Consider the following 27,136-nt stretch of genomic DNA (forward strand, 5'->3'; position numbering starts at 1 on the left):
AGCTGAACCACAATGAGAGTTTGCAACTTCATGAGAGGAGGTGGAGCTGAACCCCAAGAAGAGTCAGCACCTTCAGGAGAAGAAGAGAACAATCAGAATAAGAATTTTACAGCAATGGAGGAAAGGCTGGGGTGTGGCACTAAATGAATTACACCTTCAGATGGGTCAGCACAAAGATAGTTTGATTTATAAAATAAAATGCAAAACTGCAGTGAGGGGGCTAGATAATGCAGTGTTATACTACTGTTTTAAGTATGCTATTAAGCTAAGGACCAGGATTACACCACATGACTCGCAGTCATGAGGAGGTGAAGCAGCAGTGTACTAGACTAAGAATGTGTACAAAAGTTGTTGTGTAATGACAAATTATCAGTTTGAGTGTTAAATAAATTTACTTGAGATTTCAAGTAGGTTCAACTCACTAAGTACAGGGCGACCCCCGTATCTGCGAAATCGTTTTCCACAATTTCAGTTACCTGTGGTTTACCGTGACCTGAACATTTTATTGGGAACTTTCCGGAATCAGGGACGAGGAGGCTGCCAGGAAGTAAATTTCCCATTGAAATGAATGGGTTCGCTCCTATCTGCATTTTCGGGCTACTTTTGGTCTTGGAACGTATCACCCACAGATACATATCACCCACAGGTACATGGGGTCTACAGTATGTGTGAGTTAGTTTGATATTAAGGAACATAACACAGGGTAAAGTTGCTATTGTCAGAGGACGATAGGCCTGCTCGCTCATTAGAGACAGATACCTGGTGGTGAGTTTAATCTGAGGGTCATCATGCCTCAGAAGAAGGCAAGGTAGAAAAAAAGTCACACATGGTAACCTAAGCCTGTTCAAGAACTGAACCCATGCTTTTGGTGCCACTCTGCATTGCAAGCCACCAGTCCAGGCAAATGACCAACTGATCCCCAACTCTCAAAATAAGATGACGGCATCAACAACCACTTCATATTGTAGATGAAGCTCATGCCCTGCTCTGAGCAAGCTTTACAGAATTCTATGTACAAATGTTAAATTTGGTTTGGATTCTGTGCAACAAGGAAGGAAAACTTAAATTTCTAAATAACCTCTCATCCTCAGGAAACTCAGAATACTTCATGGTCAATGAACTACCTTTGAGAGGATGAGAGGATCAAGTCCTGTCGCGAAACCGAGATTTTCAGTCATTTGACTGAGAAGGAAAATTGTATCAATAAAGTTTGGCAGTTAGGGAGAATTGCCTCCCTACAATACTTTACTCAGATTCTACACAGCATTTGGTGAGGGGATATTTTAGTAAGGCTTCCTTTCTTGTAAGATAAGACCATAAAAAATAGGAATAGGTGTAGGCAGTCTCCTTGAGCCTGCTCCACCATTGAAAACAGTTGATCTGACATTCCTCATGTCCACTTTCCGGTCCTTTCCCCTAACTTACATGACTTATATTTTTCAGCTTATACTTAGATAAACTTGCTACTTGGCATGTAAAATCAGCTCAAATTTCTGATTAGAGCTTAAATTTGCTGGATTTATGTCAGTCTAAACAGCGAGGTTTCTGAAATCTCCAGCAACTGAAGCAATAGGTCAATTAATCACCTTCCAAGAGCCTCACTCCAAACTGGCGTATTTTCTATGGCAAAGTGAAGGTGAACATTCAGGAGACTGTTTACCATTGTCTCTTTCCTCAGATAACAGCCAGCTGAGTTAGAAGGAATTAAAGCAAAGTTTGTGTTCCACTACCAGTAAACACCATGATTTACTAAATACCTCACACCTCCTAAAAAAATGTTTACCTTCGCCATTAAGAACTGTTTGGTATGGTACTGAGCCAGGAAAAAGATGCAAGAGATTAATTGAAGTGAAACTGGATGATTGGTCATGGAAGTGAAGCAAAAGAAACTGGAGCTTTTTTCCAAGATGTTCAGAATTATAGTTGGTTTTTGCAAAGCTAATCAGGGAAATCTCTTAATTTTGCGGGTAATGGTTATGTCCTGACTCACTGATGAGTGAAAGAGTCTAATAGTGATGAGGAAACCATTGTTGATTGTTATTAAAATCCATCTGGTTCACTAAAATCCTTCAGGTAAGGAAAATTCACCTTGTCTGACCTCCATGAGAATGCAGACCAAAACAATACATTAACCCTTCAATGCCCTTTGAAACGGCCTAGCAAGCCATTCAGTGTACCTATGCATTAGGAAGTTTAACAAAATAAACAAAACCAAAAAGACCACACCACAGTGACCAAGGCAATGGAAATGACAAGGATATACATAGCATTGTTGGCCCTGAAAAGTGTTGTTTACTAAGATTGAGAATTATACCAAATTTGGGAGAGCACTCTCCAGGCAATCAAGCAAAAACCTGACATATAATTCTCATGAAATCAGACCATGTCCCAGACATCAGCATCACAGGGTATATCCTATATCACAGGCAGGGTGGACCCAGCAGAGTTGATGGCACAGTGATGTAGAGTCAGAAGGAAATTGCCCTGGGAGTCCTCAATATTGAATCTGGAGTTCATGAAGTTTCATGAAGTCAGGTCAGACACAGGCAAGAAAGTGTCCAGCTAACTAGCACCTACTGCATCTCCCTTGGATGATCAATCAGTTCTCCTCCATGTTATGTGCCACTCGAAAAAAACACTGATGGTGGCAGAGGGACATAATGTACTCTGGATGGGGAACTTCAATGTCCATCACCACGAGTGCCTAGGTAGCACCACAAGAGGACACTACTGTTAGATTGGGTCGCACTCTGTGGGATACAAGAAGGGTACACCACCTCGTCTTTATCAGTCTGTCACAGATGCATTTGTCCATGACATTTATGAGTAGAGGTACCACTGCACAGTCTTTATGGAAACTAGGTCCCATCTTCACATCAAGGATACCTCCCATTGCGCTGAATGAGAGAGATTTTGTTCTAGCAACTCAAGATTGGGCACACGTGGTGCACTGTGGGCCACCATCAAAATCAAGGTGGCAATGAGGTCAGGAGTGAAGTCGATCTCACAGAACCCAAAGTGAGGTGTCAGTAAACAAGTTATTGTTGAGTGACTACTGCTTGTACCCAAACAAAATCTGCAACCTCATGGACTGACACATACTGCATTCTATCATTAACACCATGCCAGCAGATCAACCCTGGTTCAATAAAGAGTGCAGGAGGATACACCAGGAGCAACACCATGCATACCTAAAAAGGTGTCAATCTGGTGAAGATGCAACACAGGAGGCAGCAAGTGATAGACAGAGCCACGTGATTCCATAACGAGCGCATCAGATCTAAGTTCTGCAGTCCTGCCACATCCAATTGTGAATGGTAGCAAGCAATTAAACAACTCACTGAAGGAGGGGGTTCCACAAGTATTCCTAGCCTCAATGATGTCTTTTGCTCTGATGAACTGACACAAGGTTGAAGCATTTGTAAGCCAATTGAAGCCAGAAGTGTCAAGTGGACAATCCATCTCAGCCTCCTCCTGAGGTCCCGAGTATCACAGATGCCAGCCTTCACTAAATTCATTCCATATGGTATCAAGAATGGTTAAACTCAGTGAATATTGTAAAGGCTTTGGCACTTGAGAACATCCTAGTAATAATACTGAAGAGTTTGCTCGAGAATAAGTTTTTATCAAGCTGCTACAGTGCAATTGCAACACTGGCATTTTCCAGCAGTGTCAAAACATTGTCCAGATATGTCCAGTATTTCTAACAAAAAGCAGGACAATCCAACCTGGACAATTACTGCCCTATCGATCTATGCTCAATCAATAGCAAAGGTGGGAGGTGTTGTTAACAGTACTATCAAGCAGTAGTTACTCAACAATAACCTGTTCACTGACACCTCACTTTGGGTTCTGTGAGATCCTAACCTCATTGTCACCTTGATTTAAAGATGGACAAATGCTGAACTCAAGAGAAGCAAAGAGGGTGACTTTGGCATCAAAGCATTTGACAGAGTATGCAATCAAGGAGCCCTAGAAAATCTAAAGTCTATGGAAGAAAATTCTCCAGTTGCTGGAGTTACAAAAAAATGGTTATCAGCCACAAAATATCAGTGCAGGAATTCCTCAGGGTAGAGTTCTAGGTCCAACAATCTTCAGCTGCTTCAGCAAAGACGTTATCTTCATTATAAGGTCAACGGTTGGGATCATTGATGATGAAAGCACAATAATCAGCACCATTCACACCTCTGCAGGTAATGAAGCAATCTGTGCACAAATGAAGCATGGCCGAGAGAAGATTCAATTTGGACTGGTAAGTGACAGGTATAACACAAGTGCAAAGCAACTACCTTCTCCAACAGACGAGAATCAGATCTCTCCCGGATGTTGAATCCACCAATAAAAAAAAATCTAGGGGTTACAGTTGACAAGAAATTGAACTACATCAGCCATATAATACTGTGGTATTAAGAGCAGATTAGATGCTAGGAATTCTGCAGCGACTATCTCACATCCTGTATCCTCAAAGCCTGATCACCATCTAGAAGGCACAGTTCAATAGCATCGTGGAACATTCTTCACTTGCTTGGATGAGTGCAGTTTCAACAACACTCAAGTAATTTGACATCATCCAGGACAAAACAGTCTGCTTGATAGAAGCCAGTCTACCACCTTCAACATTCACTCCCTGGAATACTGACACCTTGTGTACCATCTATAAGAGGCACTGCAACAACACACCAAGGATTCGTAGACAGCATCTTTCATATCCGTGACTTTGTCCACCTAGAAGGAAAACTGAAAAGACTTGAGGTTCCAGCATCAATTCCTGTGGTACACCAGTCATGATATTCTGCCATTCTCTTAAAAATTCAGGGCCCCAAAGGCAGGCAGCTAACTACCCAGACATAAAATCAGATCAGCCCCATAACAAGGCAGGGCTACCTCTGACTTTTTGATCAGTGGACAGGGTCGTTATCACCAGGCCCTGAATTCAAGTGAACATCTTGAGCAGAGAAGGGGAGGAAAAAAACCCAACAAAGTGAAGAGATGAACGAATGAAACTTAACATAATCAGGCAGAATCTGACAGGAAGTGACCATGTGACCTAATGAGCAGAAAGGGTATCTTTTCACAATATTATCAAAAGACACAGAAGTAAAGTTTTAATGGTTGAACATGAAATATTGCTTTGTCCAGCCATGAGTCCAGGACAGCCCTTTGGTTAAATCCTGATTAATTTTCATTCTTCCAAAGTAACCATCAGTGATTTTTCTCAACATAATTTACAGTTTCTCTGTCAAAAGTAAGTGTTTTTACAGTAGCAACGATACAACCATAGATTGTCTCTAACAAAATTTCCAAGACAATGCAGAGATAATATTTTAAAAACTGAAGCCTGATCAAACAATTGGGCTTGAGGAGTATCTTAAAAGAGGAGAGAAACATGGAGTTGAAGAGTGTAGGCAAATTTTTTTTCATTATTTATTCATTGATGGCATCTGGGCATTGCTGACCAGAGCAGCATTAATTGCACAGAAGATAGTTAAACACATTGCTGTGGGCCTGGAGTCATATGTTGGCCAGACAAGATAAAATTAATCAGATGACATTTTACAATAATCAGCACCGGTTACATGTCATCATTAGTCAGCTGTTTATTCCAGATTTCACTGAATTCAAATTTCACCTTCTGCCATGGTAGAATTCAAATCCATGTCCCCAGAACATTAGCTTGGGATTCTGGGTTACTAGTCCAGTGACATTACCATTATGTCACCAACTCTCCCTCGGGTGACGGCACACAGGAAAATACACAAGATAGTAGAGTTAAAGAACCAGAATGAAGGGGAAAGAGAATTTGGAGCCAGAGGAGATTACAAAGATAGGATGAGGGGGACAACGAAAGGATTTAACCCAAATAGGAAAGCTTTAAATCGCAGGTAATTGGGGGCCAGGAGCTAACAGGCCTGTGTGACCCAGCAGAGATGAGTACAGGATAGGACACCGATAACAAGAATATTGGATGAGTTGAAGTTTATTGAGGATTGTGGATAGAAGGTGGGACAAGATGGCAATGGGGAATAGAGGGGTGTGAGGTGGCAAATGCCTGGATGAGGGCTTTCGTAGTAGACAGACTGAGGTATAGATGGAGATGGGTAACATTATAGAAGTAGAAGTAGGTGGTTGATTATGATGGTACAGAAGTTCAGGGTCAGTTAGAATTTGAGGTTTCAAACAAACGTAAGCACATGTTAAGAAAGAAATGGAGTTGGAAATCGCTTACAGAGTTTATAGTCAGGCTAAACTCAATGGCTTCAATCTTTGCAATATTTAAAATAGCAACTCATGATTGATTCAGAATCAGATGTGGTAGAAGCAGATTGAAAACAAGTGACATGAAGACATCAGGAAAATTTTGTGGAGAGAAAGAGGTGAGTGTTGTTTACGTACATGCAGAAATTGACATGTCTGAACATGATGCTGCCAATGGGGCAGCAGATACATGGTGAAGAGCAGGGATCCAAAAGTAGATTGTTTGGAGGTTATGTAAGAAACATGAATAAACCTTGGTTGGAGGGGTTAGGGTTACAGTGAGGTAAGAGAGGAATTAAGAATGGTTCCAGACTGCAATCAAGGAGAGATGATAGGCAAGGATATTAAACAACTCAATGGTTCCAGCAAGATCATGGAGGAATAATAATCTATCAATGGTTACAGTCATGTTCAAGGAGGTTATTGAAGTAACCAGAGTAACCTTACTGTCTGCAATAATTCAAGTACTTCTTGTCATAGAAGAACACTGAATTGGCAATTAAATTTCAGTACGACACAAAAAGGGTTACTTGGTCTGTAAAACCAGAGCCAATGACAAATCTAACTGGAGACAGCATGACAAGGAGATCAGCATCTCAGATACAAATAGAAGTAATCACCTTCATTCTGCCCTCATCAGACAGGCAAGCCTGGCAGGTGATATATCACCCAGTTTCCTCCCTGCAAATTGCATAACCTCTAATTCTGATATACAATGCATCATCTTTGCTACTATCTATAATAATATATCATCTGTCCTCTTATGTGTATGATGCACTGCTTGTTTACCTGACGTATAACATATTTTGTTTGTTCTGCTACATGCTCCTACATCACCTTTGCTCCTACCTGCTGGTGTTGTCATCATCTGAGTCAATGAAGCTGCTCGAGTCCAGCTCGCTGCTCATCACTGTGGAAGCACTCTCATAGCCACCTGCATTGCGATGCCGATCTGTTTTAGTATGTCCATTTACTCGTGGAACTGTGGGAGAAGTGCCATGGTGTTAGTAGGCTCAATAATGTCCATCAATAATTTTCACTTATTCTAAGACAGTATCAAGCATTTCAGTGAAATAACATCCAAAAAGTCCATCAAGAGGAGTAGACTGCTAATCAGTATCGAGTATTTCGCCCATTACCAGCTATTGACTAAATGAGTTCATTGGAGATGCTCAAAGGCCCTACAAATGCTGGGTGACGGTAGTATGGCTTTAAGAGCTGTATTTTGCCCTGGTTTCTTTTAAATGAAGAAAGGTTGAGACAGAGGTGGCTGAGCAATCTGTTCCAAAGCCAGCAAAGTAAACAGTTTGCAAGCCTTAGATTTTCTTTTTGAAAATTCTAGAAACAGCCTGAATGGGTGGGGCTCAAACACCCACAGAACGAGGATTTTTTGTTTAGTTTTAGCCTTCAGTAACAGTTGCTGGGGTCTGGAAGCTGGATGTAGAAGCTCCTATTTCTCTCTCTGTTACAGTTAAAAGCTCTGGTTCTCTTCCTGCTGCTAGAATCGCATGTGAGATAATCTATTTTACTGAATTAACTTTTGCCAAGGGCGTGTTTATGGGGTGTTACTCTATTGAAACATTAATTAGTAGTAATTAATATATATTATTTTGTTAAGCATTTTGATAGTTACAGTTAACCCAATCTTTTCTTTTTATTTTGTCTGTATTTTAATTATAGTGTATGAATAAAGTGCATTTAGTTTCAAACTGGTAGTTTGACCAATCAAATTGCATCTGGAATACAATGCCATACACTTACTTTTAAAATGAGTAGTTACAGACTAGACTACCTTCTTAATATATTTTGAGGGGAAATGGTCAGGTCCACAACACCCTACATACAACACAAGTGCAAAGGTCCAGTGTTTATACTCCTCATAAGCCTCCTCTCACCCTTTTCCATCTAACCTTGATCAAGACATTCTTCTAATATATTCTCCCTCATGTGCTTATCTACATTCCCCATACACACTAGTCACTACAACCAATCTTTTGTGGGATATGCTGTCTGACAGTGTGATATAGGCAGGTATCATCATGGAATTCAAGATGCCACTGGACTATTAAGATAGGAGAACGGCCCTAGTGAATTGCTTATTTGGACAGGTGGGACAGAAATGAAAGCCTGACCAGTTTTCTTCTGTGATTTTGAGTGCAACATTTGAACCATTCTTTAGAGAAAGTAACTTTCATTGAATTCCCTAATAAGATTATCTTATAGGGATGGCTCTTAGATCTGACAAACCTGCAGGCAGAAACATCATCTTTGCACCGATTAATCTCTTTCATTACCTTGAAGGCCCCTCTCTGGTCACACCTCAGAAAAGAAAAATCTTTTTTGGCTTTCCTGTTTACATCTTCTCAGTTTTGGTCTCATTCTAGCAAATGTTTTTGTACCTTTTCCATTGTCTTAATATCCTTTTAATAATATTAAAAACAGAAATTGTTCACAGTACTTCAAGTATAGTCAAACTAAAATTCAAGTCATTTAATATAAATTGTCTGTTTTTCAATTCAAACCTCTAGAAATAATTGCTAGCGTTTATATATGTTTTAATGGATTTATTAACTGTGATCACTATTTTCAAAGATTTTTCTATCCTTCTGTTCCATTTAGATACTTACTTTTCAAGGAATGTGTGACTTTCATATTCCTGCTGTCAAAATGCAACAGCTCACACTCATCTATGTTTGTCTATATAGTAGCTCATATGCTGTTGTATCTTTCCAAAGACTGACAAAAACTCATGAGGTGACATTTCAGAGAATTATAAAGGTTCAAGTACACACTAAATAAATGTTTGAGCAGTGTGGGGGGGAATGGGAACAGGGATAAGAACAACAGCAAGGAAAGAGAGAACGGGAGTAATGGGGAAGTTGTACTGAACAGCAGCATCATGGGAAGAAGTAATGTGTAGCTACAAACACATCAGATCCCTCCTCTCCTTTTAACCAGGATTTCCGCTCATAGCTGGCACTTAACATCTGGTGTCAATGTTTCCCATGGTGATGGTCACATGCTCTACCCTATCACACTGAGTACCAGTAGATCCTCACTCTGGCTGGACTCTATTGGGACTTGGTCTCAAAAACTGCTGGAAGCCCAATCACATACTTTGCTGCAAAAGGACCCAATATTGTATCGGAAAGGATGGAGAATGAGGGTCCAAAAATCTCTTGTACTCACGAGAAGGAATTTGTGAATGAAGACCTGGGAAATGTGGGACTTGGGACATTTCCTAAAATTTTAGAAAGCACAACAGCTTGGCTTTCTTACCTCCCTAATGTTGTCACTTAGCTAATAAATGAAATGCTTCTTGGCTCCGTTGGCAATCGTTTTCACTTTTGCTGGATTCTGTTTTTGCAAACCATGTGACTGAAGGCTGAGCAACTGCACAAATTTCCTGTGATACCCAGTCTGTCAGTACCGCTAGGCTCAGTATCACACCAGACTAGGCAGAACCAATAAAGAGTGTCATCCTTGGCACCAGTTATTATATCCAGTGTACCCAAACTAGAACATAATATCAGCACAGGCATCAATCTAGGTATACCTAGGCATGAAGCCATCAGTTAGTGTGTGCAAAAGAGCTGTTAAGGTGATAGCCTGAGAACATATATCACTGATTGCATTTCTGCCTCATGATAAGTCTAAAATCAATAATCTATCACACTATACTTACATGACTGAGAAAGACTATTCATTTAACCTATGCCAGTGGTTATGCTGCATTAGCATAGCCTTCTACTTCTTCCTCCATCATGAGTTTATTTAGATTTCCTTTGAATGCACAACACGATTTGTCTGTACTCCTTGTGATAGCATGATCCACATTTACATTAGCCTATTGTAGATTCAGAGCAAAGTTGGTAGTAGTACAGACATATGGAGCCAAATAATGTCTCAATATTAATATCAAGAAAGGCTGTCTCCTTAAAACAGAACTAACTTGCCAATCCTGCTCGGATATAAGCAGTTTTTTTCCATCAACAGAGCAAATATTCTTAAGTTTCCCACTGTCTGCCCACTCCAATTTAGACAGGTGGCGAGAATAAACCTCAGTGCCTATGACTGCTGCAATTCATACTGATTCCACACTGAAGTACATATAGCCACCTAATTAAAACTGACCAGTGACAATTGCTTTGTAATCTCTCTTCTTTATGAAGGGCTTGAACATTGAACATGTAAGGGACTCCAATGTTTATTGATGCTAGAGTCAAGCATTAGTAAATTCACAGGTTTCTCAGCTCCCTGATATATTTGTAGCTTAGATTGACAGACCGCAAAATATTCAGTTCCATCCCCACTTTGAGTAGAATAAATTAGCTCCAGGGTGACAGTCATTGACCTCAGCACCATGAGATTAGGAAGGAGAAAGAAATCAGCCATTTGAAGACAGTACATGGTTCAGTTATGATTACTTAATAGTGACACCTCACTCCATAGACAGGCACGTATGAAGTTGACACTGATGGTAAAGCAAATGAAGCCTGTGAAGTTGTACTCAGTGCTAGAGAGGAAATCAGAGCAGGGTGTGGAACAGGAAATTCAGGCCTGCTTGCAGAAGCCAGCTGACTTAGTGACAAGGAGGGAGGCTGGGATACATTAACTTGAGATTTGGTAGGGGTAAAATGAGATTGAGGCATGGATGGGAATAGGATTAAGGTGAGAGTGGGTCGAAGTGGGATGGGGCAAGGTTGAGGGAAGAGGCCAGGATAAGGGAACAGGCAAGGGTGAGTGAAGAGTGGAGGAAGGGAATTAAGCTAAGTGTGGAGGAGTTGGAAATGGGGCTCTGTGTCACTTTGTGAGGTATTTCATATTTTTTATCTTTAGAGGTTGGACAGATTGCAAATTGTTCAAATATAAATACAGCTTTGCTTGTTTTGCAATAATTGAATAAAGGAGCACAACTAGGATAACAATGGGCCAATCCATCCTCCCTTGTTCAAGTTGGTGCTGAGTGCCAATAGCTGGTTTACTCTTGTACAATTTAGACAGGATCCACACTAGAGTGGGTCATGGTTGATGCCATATATTTCTTCAGCCATTTTATACCTACACTGATAAACCCGGGGTGGTGGCTCAGGAAAGCATCGCAATGGCTGCAGTGGTTTCAATAGAGAGCGTCCAGATTGGAAGCACCGATTCAGTTGAGAAGAGCATTGTGTGGAATCTGGTCTCTGTCGGTTTCTTCCAAAGCACTGCCAGAACCTAGACGTAACCATTGCTGGTATCAGAACTCGTCCTTGTACCAAGCAAACGAGGGAGCTACAGTCCTCCTGTTCCAAGTGTGGCGTAATCCTTGAAGCGATAGGTCACCTGTATTCCCATATGCACAATACAGAAATATGCTACTGGGACAGAAGGCAAAATAGATCCACAGCAAATCCAAGGCAATTCAGGGAAAAGTGGTAAATCTGCTGTTCCTTTGAAAGATTCCGTTGGGCATCATTTGCCACACCGTAGATGTATGCTGGCCCTTGAATGGTGACAGCCACAATCTGTGGGAAAGTTACATCATTATTTCCACACTCTGCATCTACAACTCACCTTGCGTATGTCCCTGAATTGGAACTTGCCCCTCTTATGCAACAAAGTAGAACACTCACAAAAACATGCTGACAGATTGGGGTGTATTTGACAGCAGCAACACTGGCTGATTTACCCCTTTCTAATCCAGGGACTCTGAGATCAATTGTAGCATCAAAGTTCTCCCTTAGCTGACTGGTGGAATGATAGCTGGAAGCTTGCTGGTCTGTGAGACACAGTATCACACTATGTGGTGAGATAATGCTCCCAGCTACTGGGATGCAGTTCTAACGGCACATGTTGCACAATGCCAGGAAGATTACCTTACACAAAGTATCAAACTATCCACAAGAATGAAAGTGAAAACAATTTATGATTTGGGTTAGATGGAGGTCAACCCCACAACGACAGCAACCTCAAAATCAGCCAAGTAATGGGGGCTGAAGATGTAAAGGAAATGGTAGGCCAGGTGCCCTGATACCTACTCCCTCCCCTGGTGTTCACAGATGTGGAGGAGGCATGCAAGTCACACTGTGCCAATGCATCTGAGCAACCAGTTTGCTGCCAAAACCCAACTTCTAGGAGTTGAACATATTTCTCTTTAGAAATGAGAATGATTGAGTTTGACCATCACAAGTTTTTTTTGCATACCTGCAGCTAATTCATTTGATCTTACATTGTGTTAACCTGTATTACTACTGACAGATAGCAATGATGGTATGCTTAATAAAGGTAATACTGAGCAGTGATATTCTAGGTAACTAGGGAGTTGGTGATTATCTGGTAAATGTGTGAATTGGTAGTAACCCGACTTCTTTGTTGTATGAAATATAATTCAGCATTGCATCCTACTCAGTGTCTGCAATCATTCGGTGATTTTCTCTTGCCTTCCCCTCAGATTTTTGTTTTTAACAGTGGACAGTTTGTAAATGCTACATTATCAAAATAAAATTACCCATTGATTCAGTGGTAGAACATGATAGTGGCCAATCTTGAAGTTCTTTGACATCCAGCTGATGCATCATCAGCCAGAGGCAATGGCTGGCACAGGAGTAGTGTCAGAGTCAGTCAGAACCCCAGTGAAAGATTTTAAATTTGTGACTTAACAATTCACTTTAAATAATCCCCCCACATCAGTAGCTGGATGCAGAAAATTGACTCTTAACATACTCTGCCGAATCCCAGGAACAGCAGTGATATAGTGAATCGATAAACAATTGACAGTTTAACAGCAGGGTTCTGCTTAAGTTATGCAGAAAACCACTAATTTTGGGAGCAACAGAGGCCATAAAGGCTAGCTGTGCACAGGTACAGAGCCTGGCAACAAGATACCTACTGATGAGCACATTTTAATAGCTAATAATATTAGCACAGAAACAGTCATTGAAACACCCTAGATTAGATAATAAATTACTTACTGTAAAGAAGCACAGCAACTTTCCAGAGATGCGAGCAAGAGTTAAGCATGCTAATTTATACACAGTATTCAGAACTGCGTCTGCAGCAGCTTATGTACCTGTGATACAATGAGACTATTCCACTGACAGAGATCTTCTGTTTTTCAGGCAGTGAGGGGTAGTCGCAACAGTCGACAAGAATCCAATAGCAACAGCACATGCAAATTATCCCCCCTCCCCTCCCCTCCCCGCCTCTCTCGCTCTTCCCCCTTCTGTAGACCGTCAATGCCTGCCTCAGGCACCTTATTATTATGAAGGACTGAATGAGCGGCAACCGAAACTGAAGCACCATTTTGTATCAACGGGTACCATTCTCCCCAGCTTTGGAGTTAACCCCCTCCCTGCCACAGCCTATTTTTTGTTTATTCCAAGGTCATATTCTAATTTGTGTTGTTTTGATTTCAAAATTTTACTTTTTATATTGCTCAACTTTTTTCTGCTTCTTTCCTGAAGTGCTGACTTTCACAAGGAAATCAGTTTACTAGGTTCAAATTCCATCCTTTCCTGATGGAGCGGACTCTCGTCAATAGTGCATTTTTCTGTGTGAGGTTATAAGTTGAGAACAGGCAGACTATTCCAAAATCAAGACATCATACTGAAGTTTGATCCTCTCCTTAACAAATCCCTGCATCAATACACTTTCCTGCAGAAAATCACCAATGAGCAGATGGAATCCAGAGGGATTTTCCCCTCAGTCATACAGGGGTGAAGAGGCTAAATGCAGGGGTCGGAGGCCCAGCTTCAATTATCTAATTCAGTACAGATGAGGAACTGAACCTGGGATTTGCTCAGAAAACACACTTGGTTTTTTGTTAAATGTCAACCCAAGAACACAGACAGGGCCTCAGTATAATGTTTAATCCAAAAAAAAACCTCCAACTCCCTTAATACTCCCCACTGTGACGGAGCAACACTTATGTAATATTACCTTTCTCAATAAGATCGGATGGGTCAATTACTAGGGACACAGGCTGGGGGGGGGGGTGGGTTTAAAAGAGATGTGTGAGGCAACTTTTTCACACAAAGGGTGATGACTGCCTGGAACGTGCTGCCAGAAGAGGCGGTGAAAGCAGATACAATAGCAGCACTCAAGAACACCTGGACGAATACATGAACAGGAAGGGAATGGAGGGATACAGATCCTGTAAGTGAAGACAGTTTTGGTATGGAAAGGCCTAAACCTGTGCTATATTGTTCTGCGTTCTTTGGAATGATGAATATCTGCATGCATATTAAAGAGACCAGGCCATTCCCAGATTGTCATATCACTCTGGAAGATGGTAACACATAATATTGCTTGATTAATTTTAGACAGCAGCCCTTCCCAACCTGGTTGCAGTTCACTTGATGCACTATTCCAGGCTAAATCCCTTCGTATTTCTTAGTGTAATCAGTGACTGGAAAGTTAGTTGGTTGGTTGCAATTAGCAAGCTGAAACATTTACCCTTCCATTGTTATCACTATGTGCAGTGGTGCTACCAGCTATAAGATGCACTGCCAGCAACTGCCAAAACTGCTAGGACTACACCTTTCAGAACCATAACTCTTACCATTTAGAGAACAAGGGTATCTGGCACAAAAATGATGACTATCACCTCCAGGGTCCTTTCCATTCACAAGCCAGCCTGACTTGAAAATATATTGCTATTTCTTCACTGCTGCTGGGTGAAAACCTTGGAACTCCCTCCCTCAGGTGTGCCTCACCACAAGAACTACAGCAGTTCAAGCAGGCAGCTCACCACCATTTGTTGATGGCATAAATGCTGGCATTGCTATTGATACCTACATTCCATACCTAGATGCAAATGAACTGTGAAAACTGCAGTCTGACAAAAGAATGGCGCCTTTAATTAACCTTCGATCCAGACATTTCATCAATATCAGTTCCTACCCAAACTTCTTTTCCTTGGTTTTAAGAATTTCTTTCTGCATTTTAAAATAGTTTGTAATAAAACACCTGCTGTTGCATTCCTCACATGACAGAAGAATCACTGTGCCATTCAAAGAGAGTGAAGACCTTCCTTCAAACCCAAGTGGATAAAAATGGCATTTTGCATTGCTTCAGTTCATAAAATCTGATTTACATTAACAGCTCTCAAGAATTCAATTTTAACATACACATTAATTTGCACTGAATCTCATTGATAATCTGAACATCTGGGACTTGAAATTAATCTTAGGTACCAAATTTAACAGGGAAGAAAAACTGGGAGAGTGTAAAACAGGCAGCTGATTTCCCTCTCCATCTATTTCCCACATCCAATCTGTGCTACTTTCTCATCAATTCCCAGCCCAAAACCAGATTTCTGAGAGCCCTTACAACCAGTTTAGTACAGGATTTTGTATTTCTTAGCATATTTACTACAAACAAGAGTTCTTCAGTTGACAGATGAACCATCTGCACTCCCATCAATCTCTCCCTACATGATCCCAATAAAAAGAAAAGTTGAAAGTAAAATGCTGCCATTAAGAGTACTGAATATGGCCTCAAGCGGAGTATTTGTGTGTGTGCGTGAGAGAGAAAGCACTTCCTCAGACACCAAGGAATTGCTAGTGTTTGATCATTGCTGATGGACACAGATTGATCCTTGTGTAAGACCTGCAAACTCTGCCACTCTATATATTCAACATTATAGAACAGTGACAGGAGATTTCTGAAAGTGTAAATATTCAAAATATCAAAAGGGATAAGTAACTTACATCAATACAGTGCCTTTAATGCAATAGAAAAATCACCATATGCTTCACAGAAATATTATAAAACAGAATATGATTCTGAGGCACATATGATGATATTAGGTCAGATGACCAGAAGCTTAGACACAGAGATTGGTTCAAGGAGTGTCTTAAAGAAAGGCAACAATAGAGAGAAAGGTAGGGAGAGTATTCCAGACCTGACCACTCAGACACTGAAGGCAATATTGTAGTGCTTAAAGTCAGGGAAGATCGAGCGGTAAGAATTAGAGCAGTACGGCTATCTCAGATAGTTGTGGGCTGCAGGAGATTATAGGGATATAGAAGATGAGGCCACAGAGACCTAAAAACAAGAATGAGAATTTTAAAATCAAGATGCTGCTTGACCAGGAGCCGGTGTAGTTTAATAAGCAGAGGTGATGGGCAAACAGGACATAGTGCAAGGCAAGACAAAAGCAGCAGGGATTTGATTGATCTCAAGTTTACGCAGGGAAACAAGCTGAGACTATGTTGAAATAATTGTCAGGTAGTGATGAAAACAGGAATGAGAGCTTCTGCAGCAGATAAGCTGATACAAGTGTGAAGGTGGTGCATGATACAGAGGCATAAATAGGAGGTCATAGTCATGGCACAATACAGTAATTCCCCCATGTACCCGTGGGGGATACATTCCAAGACCTACCGCAGAAGCTCAAACCACGGACAGGAGCTAACCCATTTACTTAAATGGGAAAGCTACCTTTCCAGCAGCTCCCTGGTTCCAGAAGGCTCCCTGTAGTATGTTCGGGCCATGGTAAACTGCGGGTAACTGAAACTGCGGATACGGGGGTCATCCTGTATGTGATTAGAAACTCATCTTACATCATGTGTTACACCATGGTTGGAAACAGACTGGTTTAAATACAGACTGGTGCCAGCAAAGAGGATAGTGTCAGTAACTAGGGACTGGAACAGACACGACAACAATGGGTTCAGTCCCCCTAATATTTCATTGGAAGAAACGTCTTTTTATCCTGTACTAGATAGGAGAAGAGTGGTCTGTTAATTTAACAACAATACAGGAATTGAAAAAAGATGGTGTTGAGATAAAGCTGGGTGTCATCTGTAAAAATAACAAAGTTATTTATAACCAAGAGAGTAGATGTCGATTAAAAATAGGTAGGGGCAAGGATGGATCTTTGGGCATTACCAGATGTGACAGTGCAGCAGAAAGAGAGAAGTCATTACAAGTGATAATCTGGCTATGGTTAAATAGATAAAAGTGAGAGCAGTCCCACTCAATCAAATTTTAGTGGACATATTTTGAAGGAGGACTTTGTGCTCAAATTTGTCAAAGTCTGTTGATAAATTGAGAAGAGGAGGGACCTTTGTCACAGTCATATAGGATGTCATTTGCCACATTGATAACCACAAAACGGAGAACCACATAACTGTATAATAACTAGCATGAAATTGTATATGATTAGAACTGGATAATAATTGGTATGAACTAGTGATGCATTAGCATAATAATGCTTTAATTTAATAATGAGTATTAAGCAGATCAATATTTAACTCACCCTGACTAACGTTAGGATACTGAAAGTCTGAAACAAAAAGAGTGCTGCAGAAACCCAGTAGATCTGGCAGCATCTGCAGCGAGAATAACAGGTCCTTAATTGGATAACATTAACTTGATAATAACTAGCACAGTAAAATTAGCACACAGCTGAATTTGTTTTACATTGAAATCATGGCAACCATGTGATTTCAATAAAGCCAACTAGTTACACACACTATTTAACAGGATCTTCTCTTATTACACTTGTCTTTTGACAGTAACTGCATCAGTGAATAAGAACCATGTGAGGAATAGGTGCAAATATGATGAAATGTAAGGCACATTATCTAAATGCACAAAGCATACATGAGAAGATTTAATCTGCATTGCAGGCTCATATGAAGAACAGAGCCAGAAAAGGAATTTCAGGAACTAGGAAAAATAAGAGGTGATGCTCAGTCTCACTCAGGACACAGTGACCTAGGCTGAAAAGTTAAGGATTGAGATTTAAGGAATTGATTGTTAAACTGTAAGTGCTGCAGTGATTCTCCCCTCCTTCTAACTGCTGCAGGTTTAATGTGGCTGATACCAGGGCCACAATCGGAGGTATTGTGAAGGCATTTATGCTATAGCCACTGAATCCTACGGGAATGATGCTGTTACTTTATTCTACTTCAAATATTTACTTTATTAACATTATACAATAAGTCACATCACCTGATGAATGAGCAGTGCTCCGAAAGCTTGTGATTTCAAATAAACCTGTTGGTCTATAACCTGATGTCGTGTGACTTCTGACATTGTACTGTATGTAGTCAGAATAAGCATGCTCTCTACTCTAATCTTTTCAGCAAACTGTCACTAGTATTGAAAGTTCCTTTATGAAGACTTGTCTTGTTGACTCAGGGATCCTTTGGGATTAGCCATCAGGCTGATCAGACTTTACATTCCATCTCTTCCACCATCCCAGCAATAAGCACTTCCTTTTATAATGATTTCCTAATCAAATGTTGCACTAAATTCCTGATGACAACTTCTCAGTTCCATGGTATACTGACCTTGACAGTAAAACACCCTTTCCAACCTATGAACAAGTGTGCATTGCTTGGTCTTTTGGATGAAAAAGAGTTTTGCCCAACAGTTGAAAGAGTAAATATTCAACTCAGTGTATCCTGTTGGCTCAGATAGTTCTGGGATCAAAGCCAGTTTTAGACCCCATCTCAGCTAAATGTTCTTGCCTCTGTTAAGGTGCTCTTTAAAAGCCAAACATTTTCCAAGCTATGCCCAAATAATATATGTGGTCTGATGTCAAATTTTGTCTCATTTGTTTATGCAAATTATTTTGGAATATTTCATCACATTAAACAGACCATATAATGTTATTTAATGCCCATGGATTGAAGGATAGCAAAGAATTCATAATTCTGAAGAAGGGTCATTAAACTCAAAACATTAACTTTGCTCTCTCTGCATAGATGCTGCCACACCTGCTGAGCTTCTCCAGCAATTTCTATTTTAATTAAGGAGTTCAATAAGTTTGATCGACTTACCTTTCAGTGATTATGTGCAGGCAAGAAACAATTGCATTCTGACTTTCTATTAAAAAGTGTTCCTTCTTTAATCTGCTTTATCACAAATGATCAAACAGTGACCATGGTGAGCACTACTCCAGAGATGGGCACTTTTGTACATGGGACTAATCGGTTAAGGACTAATAAAGGACAATTGGTCCCAGCTCCCCTTCTATACAATCACGCTGCTTTAGTTTGTACATAACATCTCCTCAACCTAATGCCCATCTGTGATTAAAGCTGACCTCGGCCATCCTCATGGATAAATTGCCTCTAAGCAAAACTATCCTTTTTTTCTTTGGAACACTGACAGCAGCATTATACCAACAGTGAGCTCCTAATTACAGAGCAAGAAAAGGATACACCATGTCTGACTCTTAGAGGTGAGTCCTCTCAAACAGGGTGGAGGAGCAAAGAAGAGAAAGAATGAGAAAATACTGCATTTAGCAGTGCACTGCTCAACACATCTAGCAACTTTTAAGTTGAAGGGAACTATAAGGGATTGCCAGAGGATATCCAAACACAAAAAAAGGTACAATTTCCTGTTTTTGAGGTACCAGGAGTCCCACACCCAAACCAAGGGGCCAAATAAGCCAATTGGTTCCTTTACTGTTTGTAACCTGATCATTTTTGTCCATAAATATTTAAAAACAACTCCTAAATGTCACCCATTTCAGTATGTGATCTGGCACAATTGTTGACAACAAGCTCCTGGGGCTTTGTTCAGAGTCAGCAGAGAAGTCAACTCCAACCGTCCTTAGTTACTTGCTTCACAAAAAGCCCCTCAGGACATTCATACAGCTGGAAAAGGTATGTTATCAGATGGTACAGACGTCCTCCACTTTCACCAACACTGGCAAAGGTCACTGAACAAAGGGGACGGAACACTTCAGAAAATTGTAATCAAACAACTTCTGTTTAGATTTATTCTACACTGGTCGACTAGGGGTCAAACCAGCTTCACTCAGTCACTCAACACCGATGCCATTGTTCAGGCAATTTAATTGTACACTTTACACAAAGAAAAAATAGCTGTAACTACACATTACACCACATAACATGTAAACAGCATATACTTTAATACATAAGAGGACTTCTCAATGGGTTTGAGTTCCCGTGCCCCTCTTGTCTGAGGAGAAGCTGGAATCAATTGTCCTTTATTAGTCCTTAACCGATTGGTCCCATGTATAAAAGTGCCCATATCAGGAGTAACATTGGGAACATGATGAGACTCCCACGAATTGGGACATGCAGCCATTCAAGTGGTGAGCAACGTCAGAGGGAAAATAATGTTACTGAAGATAACTGCCATGAAGACTGTAGATTTGCCATTGTGCTGTTGAGTGTGTCCGATGGGATAAAACACAGGACAGTCAAGCCCCTCCAGAGAAAACTGCCAAAATAGCAATTCACAAAGTAAGTAGTCATCCACATTCACAATAATGGAGAGGTGGATGCACAAAGGTAACTTAAACATACAGCTGAGGAAAATTTGAGGTTTCTGACCAGAAGGATTACATAAAGAAAAAATGTCCTCTCATCTGAGACATATTTAGATAATTCTTCAATGATAACATTGTTGAAGTTAGATTTCATATCAGTGAAATTGCATTGGGCTAAAAGTCTTGTTCAACCATTGGATTTCTCTCTAGATAAGTCCTTCAAGGGTATCATCAGAAAGAAGTGGGATTATTGGATAACTGGAGAAGACATCGAGGAAAGCAGTGTCCAACCCTGTATAAATGGGCTGTAGAATGGTCTGGAATGAAATCAGAATGGAAATCATTCAGTAAATGTGGGATATTCAATGCATTTCATGGCACAAATGATGGTTTTTGAATGATATTATAAAATATAATTTATGATGATAATTGCTGAAGAAGATGAGGCTGTTGATCAATTAGTGATTCAATTCATGAAGCAAATTGGGAATATTATTTGATTCTCAAGGAAGAGGGTAGATTTTAATGAATTTTCCCACACATTCAGGGCACGTTTAATACAAGTAGTGTTCTCTATACTGTGAAGTAAATGGAATTAAATTGTAGAAATTTGTATATGTGGCTTTTGATTTTAATAAACTCAGTGCACACAAATTAATGTATGTCTCTATGATAGTTATTATTATAAAGATGTGATAATAAAAATACTTTATGATCTCTTTTGTATTACACCTGGGGCAGGGATGGCAAGAACAGCCTCCAACCTAGCAGGTTTATGATCATAAGACAATGGGAGGAGGTGTATTTCAACCCTTTAAAATATAACTCGTAAAAGATGAATTTCTATTTTTTGGCTGAAAATTTAATCGCAGAATTCAGACTTTTACACACATGTATATGGTACATCACTGGCTAATCAACAATATGAATTACATGGCTTCTTGGTGAGAAAAATGTAATGTTTCCCTTCAGATGGTCAGATCAAGGGTATGTAATGTATGACACTGGTGTGAAAGCCAGTATTCATCATAGCACTGAAAATGCACTGCTGCAGACTTTATCACAATTTTGTCACTGTGTCTTTTCATCACACACCCTAGCAGTGTGAGTTTTCTTTTTTAGGGGGGGGGGGGGGGGGGAGGTGTGCTCTCTGGGCCATTTAATTATCAGGTTGATCAGCCTTTCCTCACTAATACAATTTCATTGCTTTTTTGTGAAGAGTTGTTCAACTGATTATGATGTAAGACATTCAATACAATCTCACTGCACTATTAATTTAATTTAATTAAACACCAGCTGTTAACTAGAATGAGGTGACATGGAATATTTGAATGTTGTGTTTGGTTTTAAGACCTCAGTCAACAATAAGGTTGAGAACAGAGGAGCAGAATTAATCAGCAGGAACCCCGACCCCCTCAAACCTCACCTTTACAATGCTTAGCAGAGAACTAACTATACATCCTCTCCTTTGCCCTGTGAGGACACAGAATAGCAATCAAATACGGTCTGAAAAAAAAACAAACTTCATGAATAGGCACAGTCTGCTTAAAATTTCTACACACCCAATCCCAGTAGACGTCTCGTGACCAAACCACATCCCAGTCACCCTCATTAAATAGAATCCCTGATCCAAGCATAACATTCCAAATCAAAATCCTCATCTCTTAAAATTCTCAAGACAAATCCTTCCAATAAATTTTTAACATTTCCGCAAGGTTTTCACTCTCAGCCAGCAACAGGTTTCACTCTTCCACTCCTGGCTTTATTTCTACATTTTCTTGAGACTCATTTTCTTAATGCTGTTTGGAAACTGCTTCTCAGCCTTTTCTTCTTGCAACTTCCACCCCTTCAGGCATGCGTTCCAATGGCACTCAGTGTTCAACTTAGCATTTTTGCCAATCAACATTTCAAGCACTAGCCCCACTTCACACACAATGTTTGCATTTATATTTCTTTCCAGTAGGCAGCATCCCAATGTGGCTTCAGCAACCAACTATGTGGTGATGACCAAAGTTGCACAACCCCCGTACCCAAATTTGTGATCCTACTTTTTGCCTAGGAGAGGGCACCTGGACTGGCTGAAGTCAGCAGCCCGACATCTGTGAGCAAGCCTGAGGCAGGAACAGGGAAGGGCAGATGCCAAAGCAGTTATGCTTGAATACTTGTCTCTGTTCATCAGTCCAGTTTTGCAACTGACCCTCTACTCACCACCATGCCATCTGTATATTCCTATCTCCCAAATCCCCTCCATGCTTCTCATTTCCCCTATGCACTTTTCACATCTGCTCCCCCCCCCCACCCCCTCCCCAAATGCGACCTCCACAACCCCAAATATCTTCCACATTCATTTATCTAGTATACATTATGGACAGAACTCATGCTAATCTGTCAAAACAGTCAGCCATTTGTTGAACCAGATAGTCATCTGTTCAGCCTGTTTGAAAGGTTTCAATGTATTCAGCTCTTCATCTTTTAGCTGTACAGCTGAGAGACAGAATCTTATTAGGAATGCAAGGCTGAACTCCAAACCTACTAGTAAATTCAGTTCTGTAGAGGGTCTTCATAGAACTGTGAAAGAAACTGTGTGTTGAGTCAGATTTAACATTTTATGAGCTGTTGAGAGACCTGCATATCTTCGAATCAGACGTTGAGTGACAGTTTATTTTGATAGATTTATGGGCGTGTGAAAAGCTCATTACATTTTTGCAACTGGAGTTTGCATCACTTCATTTATTTTGACTGTTTCATGAGCATTTCAAATACTTCTCATCTTTATTATAAGGCCTACGACTTCTGCCATGGTGGATACCAGAAGGTCTCAAAACATTCAGCAGATCGCTGAATTTTAAAAGAAGAACGTTCAGTATCCAAGTGGCACAGTACAGTCAGATTCTTAAAACTGTTGTACACAGAGGAGAATTTTATCTATATGATGTCATAATCCAAAACTAATTTACAGAATTCTGTTAAATTTAATTGTCACTTATCTTTTTAAGAGTGAGTATAATAATCAATCACTGCATTAAAAATGTATTTAACTTATCATAGACCATCTAGTTAAGGAGGTCTCATGGCAAAGTGGATAGAATCTCTGACTTTGAGCCAGAAGCTCCAGATTGAGTATCACTTAAAAACATGCTGTCCAAGGAATGTGTGTTCATTATGCAGCCAAACAGAGTGAGTATCAACCTCAAATCCTTCCAAAGCAGGTCAAATAAAAATAAAAGCAGGGAATAAAAGTGAATCAATTCATGGCCAATCATGTAATGGAAGTAAAGTTAGAGTCTCTACTATCACTATCCAAAGCTCCAGACTATAACATTCACACAAAAAATGCATTCTGGCACAGCAATTTAGGCACCAAATGAACTGTAAAACACATCCAACCAACTGATGTTGACTACACCACTTAACTTACCTGTCAATAAGTTCCCAACTCCTCCACAGTCTTCCAAGATTCACAACTCTTTTGAGATGCTACAATGTTTTCTAACAAAATGGACCTGATTCTATAAAAATAACATGTCAAAACATCAACTCTAATAGGAAACAGGGTTACCACGTGCAGACTTGATACTCATATACTTATACCAGAGCCATAAAACTCCCATACATGGAAATGGGGAGCAACATTTCTAGAACTGAATCCCATCTACATTTTTAAATTCCTCCAGCCCCATTTCAACACAGACAGAGGCATGAAAACTAAGGTCAAACTGTCCTGTGATTGCTTTTGGTCTATGTTAAAAATTAGACAACTGAGTCAAACACATTAACATTAAACACTATCAGAGAAATCAACAATGACTCTCTGGAAAACATCTAATAAAGGGCTGAAAAGTTGCATTCATCTTAAGCATTTGCTTCACAAAAGAATACTGAGAGGATAGGACTGCAAGTCTCTATAGTCCACTGAGAGAGAAAGCAGCTGACTAAATCAACTTACTTGGCTCTTCATGTAATTCTCAGCTCTGTGCAACACCACAGTATTTATGAATCAGACTGCAGGTCTAGAGGTAAATGGTTACACAGTATCAATACTTAATCTGAAAAAATTAACAATATTTAGTCATTAAAAGCAAAAGGAGATGGACACCAGGAACCATGGCCAGTGATCAATCTAATTTCTTTATTTCCTTCATAATAACTTCCAATTCATGTCTCACGAACTTCCTCGATTTCAATCTCTTTGTTACCTCCCAGATGTATTAATTCTTTATCTTTCTCTCCTCCTTTAAGATATTCATACAAATCCATTTTTTTTTGGTCAAGCTTATGGGCAAATGTCCTGATATCATCTCCTGTGGTTCAATATGAAACATGTGTTTTATTAATTGATAATACTCAGAGCATCATTGGACCTTGTGGTATATTAAAGGTACCATACAAAAGCTTGTTGTTCTTGTACTCTCAATATGTCTCTAAATTCTGCCTTCCCACAGTCCTCGATACAGTCTATGATGGAAAACCAACTCATTATCCTTTGCACCGTTTATACTGGCCACTTCATGGTCCTTATCCCATACCTTGCTTCCTCTTTGGATAGTAATGCTCCTCCTCAGTTCCCTCATGTTAAATCTCTAGTACCTGGATTTTGAACAATTAATTTCCAGCCATTCTATGACCACTGCTTGCCCAAAATGAGTAGCTTCAGGGACAAGCACAATCTATAAAGTAAGGCTAGGAATAGCTATTAAATAGAAAAAAAAAATTCCTAGGCCAGAGGGAGGATGCTGCATAAAGAAGCAAAAATAAGCTCAGGTAAAGTATTTTAACATCAATTCCTGCTCTGTGATGCCAATTGCTAAATGAGGTACACACAGAAATGTAGAAAGAGACATGCAATTAACCTGACAGAATCTCAGTAACAATATGATTACATGTTAAAATATTATGTACAGTATCAATGCAAGAGAGAGGGTGGCTGAGGGAGATACAGCACACATACAATTACTATGATTATATGTTACAATATTTTTAGTGTGGTAATTATCGACAATTAACTATCAGTGAGAAAGAGCGAGAAAAATAAACATATTTAAATAGAAGGTAGTAATATATTGAAAGTCAAAAATGCATGTTCCAACTTCTGTAACTGTAGATTATCAGATCGGATTTTACCTCAGCAAGAGAACCTGAAACCTGACTAAATATGCTAACTAACAGTGTATGGTCTTTAACAAGTGACATTTAAGGACTTAGAAAAAAAATAGTAAAACTACTGAGGAAGACAAAGTAAAGTAAGTGATGGTCAAAAAGTTTATTTAAGGAAGTAAGCTTTAAAAAGCTTCTTAAAAGAGGCAGTGACGTTTAGGAAGGAAAATCCAGAGTTTGGAGCCCAGCTACAACTGAAAAATTGAAATTTGGGATATTCAAGAGACAATAACTAGAGCAGTACAGGTATTCCGTTGCCTGAGATTATGGAAGTGGAGATGAATGATCATAGAGGAATATGAAAGCAACGATGACAGTTTTAAAATTAAGGCACAACTTAATCCTGAGACACTGTAGATCAGTGAGCATAGGGGTGATAATGAACAAGAAATGGGGTGAATTAGGCAGGGGCAGCAGAGCTTTGGACAACATCACGTTTATAGAGAGTACAATATCGGAGGTTATATAGGAATGCTTTGGAATGGTTAAGTCGAGGCATAGGTGAAAATGTGTTGCTGGAAAAGCGCAGCAGGTCAGGCAGCATCCAGGGAACAGGAGAATCGACGTTTCGGGCATAAGCCCTTCTTCAGGAATGAGGAAAGTTTGTCCAGCAGGCTAAGATAAAAGGTAGGGAGGAGGGACTTGGGGGAGGGGCGTCGGTAATGTGATAGGTGGAAAGAGGTCAAGGTGAGGGTGATAGGTCAGACTGGGGTGGGGGCGGAGAGGTCAGGAAGAAGATTGCAGGTTAGGAAGGCGGTGCTGAATTCGATGGATTTGACTGAGACAAGGTGGGGGGAGGGGAAATGAGGAAACTGGTGAAATCCGAGTTCATCCCTTGTGGTTGGAGGGTTCCTAGGCGGAAGATGAGGCGCCCTTCCTCCAACCGTCGTGTTGTTGTGGTCTGGCGATGGAGGAGTCCAAAGACCTGCATATCCTTGGTGGAGTGGGTGGGGGAGTTGAAGTGTTGAGCCACAGGGTGGTTGGGTTGGTTGGTCCGGGTGTCCCAGAGGTGTTCTCTGAAACGCTCTGCAAGTAGGCGGCCTGTCTCCCCAATATAGAGGAGGCCACATCGGGTGCAGAGGATGCAATAGATGATGTGTGTGGAGGTGCAAGTGAATCTGTGGCGGATATGGAAGTTTCCTTTGGGGCCTTGGAGGGAGGTGAGGGGGGAGGTGAGGGCGCAAGTCTTGCACCTCCTGCGGTTGCAGGGGAAGGTGCCGGGAGTGGAGGTTGGGTTGGTGGAGGGTGTGGATCTGAGGAGGGAGTCACGGAGGGAGTGGTCTTTACGGAATGCTGATAGGGAGGGGAGGGAAATATATCCTTGGTGGTGGGGTCCGTTTGGAGGTGGCGGAAATGACGGCGGATGATGCATTGTACATGGAGATTGGTGGGGTGGTAGGTGAGGACCAGTGGGGTTCTGTCCTGGTGGCGGGCGGAGGGGCGGGGCTCAAGGGCGGAGGAGCAGGAAGTGGAAGAGATGTGGTGGAG

General features: G+C 40.5%; 1 protein-coding gene across 4 annotated transcripts in view; it reads right to left on the reverse strand.

Annotated features, from left to right (window-relative positions):
* The window catches only part of LOC122540344 (segment polarity protein dishevelled homolog DVL-1-like), a 129,756-nt gene that overhangs the window by 21,009 nt on the left and 81,611 nt on the right, over nt 1–27,136 (reverse strand). For 3 of the 4 annotated variants that reach the window (XM_043675922.2, XM_043675923.2, XM_087980444.1), the window contains one exon: nt 7,105–7,237. In XM_043675922.2, the coding sequence (XP_043531857.1) occupies nt 7,105–7,237 (133 nt within the window). Of the gene's footprint in view, nt 1–7,104; nt 7,238–11,320; nt 11,696–27,136 lie in introns of those variants that run through there. The other variant, XM_043675926.2, reaches the window with a different exon arrangement.

Source organism: Chiloscyllium plagiosum, unplaced genomic scaffold, assembly GCF_037043375.1.
Source record: "Chiloscyllium plagiosum isolate Xiang-an unplaced genomic scaffold, Cpla_swu_hap1 HiC_scaffold_37, whole genome shotgun sequence".
NCBI classification, from domain to species: domain Eukaryota; kingdom Metazoa; phylum Chordata; class Chondrichthyes; order Orectolobiformes; family Hemiscylliidae; genus Chiloscyllium; species Chiloscyllium plagiosum.